General features: G+C 42.3%; 1 protein-coding gene across 1 annotated transcript in view; it reads left to right on the top strand.

Annotated features, from left to right (window-relative positions):
• The first annotated feature begins 3048 nt into the window (after positions 1–3048).
• Positions 3049–13001, top strand: part of zdhhc9 (zDHHC palmitoyltransferase 9) — a 28106-nt gene continuing 18153 nt past the window's right edge. The window contains exon 1 of the mRNA XM_080774570.1: positions 3049–4001. Coding sequence (XP_080630696.1) covers positions 3838–4001 — 164 coding nt within the window. The 5' untranslated portion in view covers positions 3049–3837. The remainder of the gene's footprint in view (positions 4002–13001) is intronic.

Here is a 13001-nt window from a genome sequence, read left to right as displayed (position 1 = left end):
TTATACTATTTATATCGCAAGCTCACAGTCAGTCAGCCACTCTAGTGATGAAGGCATCACCACGTACCAGTAGGTAGAGACAAAGAGCCAAAAGCTTAAATTTCTTCCAGTCACCACAAACTTGTTATAACATATTATAATATTATAGCTAAAGCTTAATAATGGCATGTTGCATAATAAAAAAAATAGCTAAAACATGTTTTGTTTCTATGATGGGAGCAATTCCTTCTTCAAAGCACTGATCTCTGAATTAAAAATATTAGATATTGAAGAAATAACATTCTCATTCCTGGCTGGTATGTTACTAATAATCTTTATGGGTGACCTTTGTGAATGCTAAACCTGTTGTACAAAGAGGTAATTGCATCTTTGATAAATACATGCAATACATCAGAACACAAGATATTTGCATATACTAATGGAGTAAAAACAATTATTATAATACTCAAAGGGCACTGTCCAACATTGTGATAACCACTAGATTCGGAGGACAGCATTTTAAGATTCTAGTACTTTGAAATATTACTCATCAAGCTCTCCTCACAGCTTTTATTATTTTATGTATTTATATTTCAGGTTGTCCAGAGATAAAACTACTTCAACCATTCCCATCCCATCCACTCCACATAAAAGTGCACTTTTGGTGCTGAGGATATGCCTGACGACAAGCCCTTAATCACTTATGGCAGCTGATGGTGAGTGATGTGTGTTATCTTGTATCTATACTACTTTACAGCCTCCAGTACATTAGTGAAAAAGGACATCTATTATCCGCTCTGGGTCATTTATGTAATGTTACTGTAGTGTACACATCATCAATTTAGTCCTTCGTGTGCTGCACTATATGTAACCCTTTGAACCAATGTTGTTTTTAGCAGCAAACTTTTTTAGTTTGAGTCAGTCTCTTGAATAGTTTTCACTTACTTTTATAGTCACATTTTAGTCACCATAATGTATTAGTGTTAGTCTTAGTCTAGTTTTAGTCGACTAAATGTCATAAGATTTTAGTCAACTAAAATGTGTTTTGGCGGGCCTTGATGCCGTCGTAATGGCTGATTTTGCGACGCGTTGTGAGCTTATAGATCTGCTATTTTCAGCATGCAAACAAGTGTAAAATGACTTGTCTTTTACTTCTACTGGATCTCTTGTCCTAGTTTTCATTAATAGTTTCCATGTAGTTTTCGTCAGTGAAAAAAGGTAGTCGAGGAAAGAAATTCGTCTTGGATTTAGTCGACGAAAACAACACTGCTTTGAACGGTGCTAACTGCTCCAACGTGTGGCTTTGTGTCTTATTGGTGCTTTCACATGGGCAGATTGCAAAAAATACAAAGATGCAAAGCTACACAACGTATTTGTAGTCATAGTAAACTGCGACCTATGGTCGCAATCAAACAGTATGCATTCAACCGGTGTCCGTACTCGGGGACAATGCATGTCGGGAACGATGCAAGTTGGGAATGCATGCCCCACCTGGATATGCAATACCAGTTGTACACTGTTGTCAGAGTAGGTCCTACTATACCCGTTGTTGGAGTACCCTACTCTGAAACGAGTATATGTAGTAATACACTAGCCTGGAATCCAGACTGATTCGCTACGTTTGTCCTTTTCTCACTTTGCTATACTCAGCCTGACCTTTTCTGCATCTCTGTTAGGAAAAGACCCGCTTCTTCTGCATTCTCTTATTGTGTAGACTTCTTGTAAATTAGGTATGCAGATGTTTAACAATAATTTAACTCTTGAGAGCGTAACATAAAACCAAATGGACCCGTGAGGTTTCATTTGGTTATACCAACTCCATCATTTAGCTGGGGGCGACCTGGATCCTCCTGACCACTGGTGGTCAGTCCCCGGACCACTGGTTGAAAACGGTAGCAGCACGGTTGTCATACATTATCATCATGATAAAAGGCACCGCTCACTTCACATGGGTGTGATTTTTGAGCGTTACTATTCTGTATAAACTTGTCAGGCCAAGTCGATGGCAAAATTACTATGACGTAATTGTGTGGCTTTGTGTGTGCCCTGCTCCCCCCCACCTCTGATGTCATGTGGCAGCCATGAAGTCAATGGCAAACATTTTATTCCTTATATAATGTTTTTAAGTGGTGCAACCACTTAATTACGGAGCTTTGTGTGTCTCTGGCTGGCTACCTGGCTGGGTCTGTCCCTGGCTGCCTGTGTCTGTCCGAGCACGAAAATAGCATTTGGTTGGTTTTCAAAACCACTGTTGTGCAGCCTAACACACACATACATATTAACTGTATATAATGATGATTTCAGGTGTGACAGTACAGTACAGTAGAGGTGACCCCCCACACGTTAACTGTCATTTCTCAACCGCTTCGGACGCAGGGCGGCTTGTCGGAAGCGGCCGGGCCCCCTGGGTGCGTTCCTGGGGGTCTGGATGTTCCGGGGACGCCCCGGGGTCCCCCACACGGTAACTGTCATTTCTCGACCGGTTCGGACGTGGGGCGGCTCGCCAGAACCGGGCCGGCACCCTGGGTGCGTTCCTGCGTCTCTGGAAGTTCTCCCCCACACGGAGTTGCACCACTTACTTCACACAGGTGTGATTTTAGACCCCTGTGCTGGTTTGTCCGAACACCCATTTGGTTTTGCGAATTGAAAAAGATGACTAGCTATAAATCTTTGAAGGTCCACCCTGAGATGTTAAAGCATGTGGCTTTAATTTATGATTTTCTATACAGTGGTACTATTTTTGGAATATTTGGTCCCAGCATTTGGTGGAATGAAAATAATGATGCAGAATTGCAGATAATTCAATACATCAGAATTTGTTCTAACAATCATATGTGCATTATATTACAAAATACAAATGCGTTATACATTCTGCGTTATGCACTTTAAAAACAATAATATATATATATTTTTTAAAGAAAATATTTTTTTCTATGAAAGTGGTTTACATTTTTTTCCCTTTGTTCTTTTTTATTTTACCTGTTCTGCCCCTTTAAGATTAGACAGTTCAATCTAGGCGTGTTTCCTGCTACCATTGACTAAACCAGGCAAGCTTGCATCCTGCGGGAAAGCACAGCAAAATACACCTTATCATACGGCCAACGACTATTTTGATTTGCCTGTTCCGTCGGATCGAGGAATTATTTTCGTTATTTTCATAAAGAATTAGGCTTATTTGCCATCTTCCAGTATATCGTATTCCCCTGTAATTTATTGGAACATGAAACATTGCGTCTGTTTTGATCATTTATGATTTATCGAGATGATATGAATGAATGTCAACTGGCCACGGTCCAGCCTTCAAATGCAGGAACCACGACTGGATATATTTTTCTCTCGTCGCCAAAAACATCTGCCGCAAGCATTTGGATAAATTTCAATCAACAATTTACAATATTGAATGGACAGCAAGGAATCAAGGTTGTCAGCTACTCAGCTTTAACAGGCATGGGAGCTGGATGTCGGAATGAGGTGGTGCATTAAGAAGATAATCACAGTCTGAAAATATGGATGAAATGTGAAGCTATGACTGCGACGCTATACGTTGATAAAGACTCTTTACATTCGTGCGCCGAGACACACTTATATTCAGGCTATTATTGAACCTGTCATGTGTGTTTGGATTGTGTGACATTCTTATTCAGCGCAGTGTTTGTTAGTCTATCCCAGGCTGTGCGATCACATCTTCATCGATTTATTGGCTGAATTATAATTATTTTAGATCATCCATGCCATGGACTGATTAATACCCCACCATGCACCGGAATGGACAAGGCTGACACTTGATCATTTTGTTAGGCTATAAAGCAAATAGCAAAGGACACTACTGGCCCAAACTCCCAACGAAAGAATATCACCATGTCGGCGGTGATGATAACGCGCAAGGTGCGAAAATGGGAAAAGCTCCCGGGAAAAAACACTTTCTGCTGCGATGGACGAGTGATGATGGCCCGGCAGAAGGGCGTCTTCTATCTGACCATGTTTCTCATCGTCGGCACTTGCTCGCTCTTCTTTGCATTTGAGTAAGTGACCGTTGCCTTTGCCTTACATCTCTGGTCGTTGATGGCAATATATTGGCCATAATATAGCTGTCAAATAGTAGGCTAGCCAGTATGACCCGCACACGCTCTGCTATACTACGGGGCCTGTAGCGCGTCTTCGTTCAGTAGACTATTGTTTATGATACTTCTTAATTGCTATAATACATTCATACAGGCACATTTTCTCAGACACTCAAACTGGAGCCCAATATTATGTCCCTGCTCTGTATTAGTAATAGGCTCATGGACAGTCTCAGATTGTGGTTTGTGTCTACTCTTAGCTCCTATATGGACAGCAGGGATTTACTATTGACTGTAGTGTTTAATATTTAATGGGCTCTGTGAGTGAAAGGGCCTCTTGTTGTCTCAGCATTTCTCCTATCTCAACCCACTAGCACAACCCAATGGATCCATTAGAACACACACCATCAGCAGCTGCTCCTCATTTGCAGCATGTGTTCCCGACTCCTCTTATAGAGCTTTGTCTTAACAACGCTTGTTTTTATTTATGAAGCACACTTAATCCTGCTTCATGAATAGAATCCTCAAAAACATCAATATACAGTTGATATCAATATACAGTTGTCTAATGTCTTATCAATTTCTTTGCAAACACTACCCCATGACTCCACCCACCCCATCCCTCTTCCTCTCTCTGTCCTCCTCTTCCTTTCTCAACTCTACAATCCCAGAAATCAGACACACAGTCATGTCGCTGTAACAGTGTTTTGAGTATAGGTGGGCCACAGGACAGCTATACCGGCCCGAAATTGAACGAACAAGCTAGTTGCTGCACCTGCATTAGCCAAGCCCATGCATGTCATCCCTGTCACTCTGTCTGTACTCTATAGTCTATGCTGACACTGTGCTCTCCTCTTAGCCTGTACAGAAGGAGCTGTTGTCCAGCCTGGGCGAGACCGATAGCAAGCGCCAGAGCTCCGGGAGGCCTTGCAGTGGCTTTCGGCTGGAGGCTTGATAGCACAATACGTTTATATTACAGCCCAGAATGATCTCCCCAGGGGCATAGATGTTAACATGGAGATTGAGCCAGAGAGGGAGGAAGGGATCAGGGTGGAGGGGTGGGGTAATCCTAAACTCAACCATTATAGGGCAATTTGAGACATTATCTGATTTGAAACCCCTGCGTGACAGAGTGTGGCCACATATACTCTACGAAAAGGCTCCGAGTTTTGGATGCATCTGCCATCTGGATGCGTTAATGCTGACATCTGATATAATAAAAGCTGTACCAGCTGTACCAGATCAATAAGATACTGTAAATGTCTTGTGTTAAATAGGCATAGGCCTTTTGGCAAATGAGCAGGAGAATATTCCATATTAATTTACATGATTATTATTATTTTTCACGCTCTTAGAACTGGCACATTCTTTTTGTATTATAGTTGTATTAAACAAACCCCTAAGGTTTGATGTGTGACTATCATGATGGGCATATGTAACCATTATTATTTGAATGTGTGGTCCAAACAATCATTGTTTTGAAGATAAATACTGAAGATACAATTTATAAGCATGTTTTCCAACATTTTCTAAATTTCTCAGCATTTTTCAAAAAGAGTCCCTTATTAAAAAAGTACCACTATTGTGACTTGTTACAGCCATGATCCCTGGAGGAGAACCAACCTCTTGCCTTCTTTGAGCCGCTATAGTCTTTCTAAAGTGATTCAGAGTCAATTTGTTTGAGACTGTGCAAAGTACTGATGATGCGTTCTTATCTCATCATCATCTGAGCTCCACCACACGCACCCTGTAGCACTAGCTCTCTGAATGTGAGGATTCATTGCTTTGGTGTTGGCTTCAGGGTGAGCCGTAACGCGCTGGGGCACAGATGGAAGAACAGTGAGACCAGTGTCCGTCAGCATAGTCTGGAGCACTTCCAACAACAGCCAAGCAGACGTCTCATTCTTATCGCCGGGCATCAGCAGCCCATGTCGAGAGGCGGCACTATGCAAGAACTAGCGCTAAATTGCGGAAATAAGCAACAAATACACAATCGGACAGAAAGCCAAACAAATAGGCGTGTGAGTTGGTGTACCCAGCAGCCTGTTTTCTTACTTGCTCAGCAGATTTAATTAACACGTGTTGTTTTTGCCCCCCCCCCCCCCTCTAGTAAGCAGTGATTCTATTTTCATTGGATTTCACATATTTTCATTACACTGGCTATCACTGTACTGTTATGTGCTGTAAACGCAAGCTTTCCACTGATGGAAAGAATTGGCTTGATTATCCTATGGCTCATGTAATGTTCTGCAAGTCATGTCCCCTTAGCTTAGACACATACTAGTACAACACATACATGTCCCCTTAGCTTAGACAAATCAATACATTCTTTTTTTTTTGCAAAAGAAACAGACCAAAAAGGTGTAGGCTGAAGCCAAAGCTTATAGTGCCTACCCTTCTAGAAAATAAATGGCTTTCATAAGTAAAATAATACAACAAAGCAAACAGAAGGGAGAAAAAAACAACAAAAACAAACAAACATAACTTAAAACAAAAACAAAGACAAACAGGACAATACAGTTAACAGGACAAAGACAAAAAACGAGAAAACAAAACATCATATCAATGTTCTATATGTTTCTACTATTTTTGATCTATACAATTTTTTTAATTTATTTATTGTACTACAGTTTTTTAGTTCATCTAATCCATTCCACAGCTTGACCCCTCTGACCGATATGCACCTCTCTCTGATGTTTGTTCTAGTATTTATTTGTTTGAATATGGAAGTGCCTCTTAGATTGTAGCGGCTCTCTCTAGGCCAGAACAGCTCCTGGATACAGCTCGGGAGCAGGTGATTTTGTGCCTTATACATTGTTATTGCGGTATTTAGATCTACTATATCTTTGAGTTTTAGGGTGTTTAATTGAATGAATAATAGGTTGGTTGGTGCGTAATAATCAGATTGGGTGACAATTCTTATGGCTTTTTTTTTAAGTAGGAATATTGGCTGGATGGTTGTTTTGTAGTTGTTCCCCCCATACCTCCACACAGTAATTGATGTATGGGAGTACGAGGGAGCAATACAGCATATATAATGAGTTCTGGTTTAGAATAGGTTTAGCTTTATACATTATAGCAATGGTTTTAGATAATTTTGTCCTTACAAGTACAACACATACATGGTGTTGGTGTGTCTCTCTATGTTTGTGTGTGGACATTTATATCGATCATAGATATCGTCTGGGATTTTACATATCTTAATATCGTGGCTTCGTGATATGGCATAAGTCTTATTGCCACATCATTATCATCAATATCGATATCAAGGTATTTGGTAAATAATATTGTGTGTGTGTGAGCGAGTGAGCGTGCGTGCGTGCATGCGCGTGTATGCATGCGTGCGTGGAGTAGTTAGCGTTCATGAAACTTAGCGTACAGGCGTGTCACCTCAGACCTGAGATGAGGAGCCATGCCAGCAATGAAGGCGTATGCATGTATAGTGAGGAGGACTGCGTGTTTGTCTGTGCATTGTCGTATGCATGTGTTTACGAGGGACACGTGTGTGTGCTTTATTAGATTATCATGTTATAAGGTGGAGGACATTGTGTGCGTTGCTGATGGAGTGCCCCCCCCCCTCCAGTCGTGTGGGGTGTAAGGAAGGGAGGTGCAGTGCTGAGTCTGCTGACCATGCAGAGCGTCTGTGGCCAGGGAAAATCTGGTAACAGAGATCCGAGTTCCCACAGCCACCTCCATGCCAACCTGCCTCCCAGTCAGCCCCGTCAAAGGCTCCTGGGCTGGCTGCAGCTTATACCAGCCAGCCAGGACCTGTGATTTATGCCCAGCTGACAGTACATGCTCCATTTACAATAACCATGATATATACTGTCTTTGTTCTCTGAGAGCTGCCCTGGTCGAGGGTGTTGTTTTTGTTGCTGAGCCGGTGAAGAAGAGATGCTCTTACTCTTACCCATATCATGTGCCCTGCAGGTATACGGGGGTCGATTTCTACACAGTCAATTCTGGGGTGTTCACTTAAACCAGAGGAAGTTGATGAACCCATGCATGCATACATACCTACCTACCTACCTATTCTGGGGCATTCATAGGCAAGTATTCAGCGAAAATAAGCAGACATTCTGTGAAAATAGCAATGTGACACAATGACCTTGTAGATCTGCTATTTTCTGAAAGAAGGAGGTGGCAAAGTATAGATGAGGGACTGCAGTCAACATAGTATACGATGGACTCATAACGATGGTGTGCACTCCCTTCCTTTTTTAGGACGGGGCATAAGGTTTCGCACTCTGCTCAGTTTGTAGATAATTGTGGTACTGGGATGTGTTATGCATATATTGATTTTTCCATAAGCGCATGATGTGGCCCTTCCCTCTAGCTGCCAGGCCACTGGTGTTGTGTTTCATGCGCCTGAAATCAAATCATTCTCATCAGATTCACTATAATTTCTCATTCTGCCCTTGTATTTCGCAGTTCAGCTGTTTCAGTCTCATGATGTAACCACCAGACCTTTAATCCCAGCTGCTTGATGATTCCAGTATTTCATGGCACAGACAAGTGTTGCATAATCAAGATGTAGGATTTAAAGGCAACAGATTGTAGCCATGGAGTTTATATACTGTACATCCATTCAGAAATGCACTCACGATCCGGATTAGGGTATTGTAGAGGTAAAATGTTGTATCTCTGACCAGATTTGTAGCTAAACTGTGCTCATACTCTAGCTAGTGGTCTGCATGCACCCGACAAGGAATATCTGCCGCAGAGCGATGGATGAAGCTAGCTTTTTATCTGAATTTCAGCTGGGGTTATGGATGGATGTGGGTGGGGAACTAAGACGGGGCAAATTACATTTCCAGCATTTGTGTAAGCGGCGCTCTACAACATTAAATTATTGTTGTGCTACAGGAAGGGAGCACGACTCACAGATAATGCAGATGTTGTTACAACAAAGGAAAGTCCAGAGTGTCTCTGTAGATGTGCTTACACAGCAACAGCATAATTCATTTATATTTTGATTCACACAGATCTCCAATGGCTTGCACCTGTGTTATTTAAAAAGGTAGAGCATGAAATGCTCAACACGTGTCAGAGTCAGGATTTGCTCAGGAATTAGCCTGCATCCTACCTTTGACCTGTTCTTGGACTTAGTCACACTACCATTGAGATTATTTGAATTCAGCAAGAGTCTTTCAGAAGCGTCCTATATCCATCCAAGCTTTTACCATGCTGTGTTGAAAGGGAAATCCCACAGATCAAAGTGTAGATTAGAAGTTCCCTAGTGGCCGTGTCTTGGAATAGTAAGCTTCCCGGGTTCAAACCCTGGCTATTCCTGGATTTGCATCAAAGTGTCCTAGACCCTGAACCCTTAACTGCTCCAGATGAGGGTGGTACCTTGCATGGTTGCTTCATTTGCTTCCTTTAATGCCGGTGTGTGAATGTGAAGCTTAGCCAATGCAAGTGCTTTGGATAAGGTGCTATAGAAATGCAGACCTTTTACTGAGAATCCCCACCTCTACCCCAGAGGCTAGACAGTTAGCGGTGAACTTTACACCCCCACATAATTTACCTAATGTGCCATGGCAGAGACGGCGATGGTGACTTTGCATATAGCAACAGTGGCGGTCATCTTATCTCTTCTGTTTATTCAAAGAATACATAAGGTTGCATTTTAGGACTTGGCCTCATGTTGGCATATGACGGAAGTCCACTGTTTATTGTATAATGATTTTACAGCGGTTGCTGTGGCAGTCCATTTAGTCTGAGCTAAATATAGCTCACAGTCTTCTTTATTTGCATGTCAAGGTCAGAGAAAAGAGGGGAAGAATGAAGTAAATGTACACATGGCCTGGGCTGGCATAGCGGTCCAGGCACCTTGGCTGGTAATCCAGCATGTGTCACGGGTTCGAGATCCCGACGAACTGGTGTGTCTTAAATTCTCCCCCATCTCTCTCCCAGTTTCCTGTCTACCTACTGTACTGTACATCTATCAATAATGGCAAAAAGGCCAAAAAATAATGTACGCGTAACGCATTACATTACACCATAGTTTCACACAGGTGACGAGATAAAAAGAATCCTTGAGGGTTGGTTGATTGATAGCCAAATCAATCAACAAAAGTTCCCCACACAGCTAACTGTGTGGGGAAATATATTTAGAGTTTTTGTTACGGCTGTGGTGACACCTACAGTGTCAGTACCACCCTGTTCTCACTGGCGTGTCCAGGAAGGAGTGGAGTCCTCCTGATGGGAAGCGATGATGGCGTGTGCTTTGAATGCTTACCAGTCATCAGGACTGCAATTACACATCACCTAACGTCAAGACTGAGGGCCAAGCCCAAGTCCCCTCCGCCCCGCCCCCTCTCTGTCTGAATTGACTGGCTGTCCGACCTCTGCTGTCTCTATGCTAACAAAATGGAACAAGCATTCTTTGATCTGAAGCAGGTGGAGGTTTCTATCGATTTAATCTGTGCTGACATTTTTCCCCCGTCGGTGTGAAAAAGACTAATCAGACCCGTCCGGCAGGTGTAGTGAGCCATTGTGCGTGTGCGCTGCTTAGGTATGCTGACTTATCTTCCTCGTCTAGATACTGTACTAGGAATAGTTGGACTTCCTCATGTATTATACAGGCGGCCTTTTTGTCTCCATTAAGGTCCCTGCATGCGCACTGGACGCGCTTTCGGATTTCTTGCTGCGTTTTTCCGTCAGTTTTACGAAAAACTCGTCCAGTGTGCAACCACCACAATGGTGGTCCGTACCAAGCTGTGCACACACACTCCCTGGAAGCCAACGACGAACCTCTGCCCCAAATTCTCCACAACGCCCTGTTATAGCACCACCATGAGTCCGGGTTTTGCTAAACTAATTTCTTTATATTACTCGTACACATTGTATCCATACATCACGCAAATCTCCATACTCCAATGTAATCAACACAAATCTGTCCGTTTTCCCATATTCCTTCCCGATTAGCTAAGATTGCCTTCCAAAGTTTGCACGATTGGTCAATTTTGAACAAAATGCCTAAACGTTTGAACATAGCGTGCGATTTCCAAGAAATCATGCACGCATATTCTCACTAGGCAGAGGAAGAAATGACACTTTTCAAATCAGCCTCATGGTGGCGCTATAACAGTCCAATTAATGTTTTCTTTGCACACTACTAAACATTATGAATAACACGTGTTATATATTTCATTTTTATTGCCCTGTTATACAACCACCAGACGACAGATAATTGCAAAAAATAAAATAAAATTTTAATGTTTATATTACTCCTACACATTTTGTCCAAACATCACAAACGTTATATCCTGGTGGAGAGCAAGGTTAATTAAATAAGGTTAGGAAGCGAAGACCGTATGGTGGACTCCATGTTGCTCCCTGGAAGGAAAGAAACATGCGCAATGGGTACAGCCAACACTTCTGCGTTCAGCTTCCTTGGTCTCAATTGTGCATGTTTCGTTCCTTCCAAGGAGCAACATGGAGTCCACCGTATACGGTCTTCGCTTCCTGTCCTCTTTTAATAGTCCTTGGTGGAGAGTGGAGACCTGTGCCCCGAGGGGCACTTTTTCTAGTTTTTCCCTCTGTCTCTACTCTCCCATTCCTTTCCACATTTCCTCTGAGCTGTATGTAACTATGCCTATGTATTGTAAGCAGGAAACGCCATCCAAACAAGAGAGAGAACAGAGAGAACATTCCAAAACCAAACTAGACAGTTTAATTATAAATGTTTTTCTTTCTTTCTTTCTTGCTGAATGTTATGTACATTTATCTTACAATCTGCATTTTGACAACATTTTGACGTTTAACGTTATTTATTATGGTCAGACACACACAGCTTAGTGTATTCAGATGCTGGTATCATCTGTGCATGTATGACATGTGATACCCAGTTAGTCACGTACTGTACAACAGGATTGTATTAACCCATTTTGCCCTGGTGACGATTTTACAAATGTCTTCTAAATCCTGACAGTTTTCTGAAAAACCCTATGTTTCTATGTCAGTCATTCTCAAACATTTTCATGTCAAGGACCCCCAAAAATATATGTAATTGGCCGCCGACCCCATCTGAAAATACATTGTTCCAGGGACCACGTGTGTGTGTGTGTGTGTGTGTGCAGTTTATCTATTAATAACTGCATGCACAAGGCTCCAGTCTGTTGCCGTTCTTTGTGCTGCAGCATGCATCTGCCGCCATTGACGACAACTAGGCCTTTTGCGTTGTTGGCTGTAGGACCTATTGCATAATCGCAATTATTTTAGATAATCGCAAATATTTTTTCCATCATCATCATAAATCATTTCCATGTTGAAAAATGTTCACATATTTTCAAACATTTTAAAAAATTGTGGAAATAGTCGATCTACAAGCTCAAAACGCATGAGAATGTGGCGATTTTTTATTGTCTATTTCCACTATTCATGTTTTTAGTGGTAGTAGTAGTAGTATAGAGTTATTCAATTATGTAAGTTTTTTTGTCATATGTGCCCTGTGCACCCTGCCATCCTTAGTTTACGAAGCCTAAAGAAGGCCAAAAAGATGTTTTTTATTTTCAACGACAGAAACGCAAGTAAATCGCCATTATTTGAGCGACATTTAGCCTGAGCGAATGTGTTCTGGTCTAGAGGGGTGGCTCGCGGCAGAGATTTACGCAGGCCCTGATTGGATCTCACCTCCTCTCCCCCCAGTGCAGCGCTACGTCACATCCTTTGGAGGGACGCCCACCCGGAAGGGTTGACTCCCACTTTTAGACCAGAGCGGCCAATGCGTTCCTCCAGGCATTCATTTTTTGCGCCGACGAAAATGAAAGCCTGGTGCCGAGGCAAAGCGACAATTAGCCGCCAAGTATAAACTCCTAATGGTGACACCTTTACAGCCCTAGGCTGTAGCTGGAGTGATTGTATAGTGTTATATGTTGATACTGTGTCCAAGAATGTTGTGTATTCACCACCATGACTCCAGCATAGCACAGAACAGGTCAGATCACGGAGCATAAT

This window comes from Protomyctophum bolini, assembly GCF_963924005.1.
Source record: "Protomyctophum bolini genome assembly, chromosome: 10".
NCBI classification, from domain to species: Eukaryota; Metazoa; Chordata; class Actinopteri; order Myctophiformes; family Myctophidae; genus Protomyctophum; species Protomyctophum bolini.
This window is presented reverse-complemented; position numbering and strand designations above follow the sequence as displayed.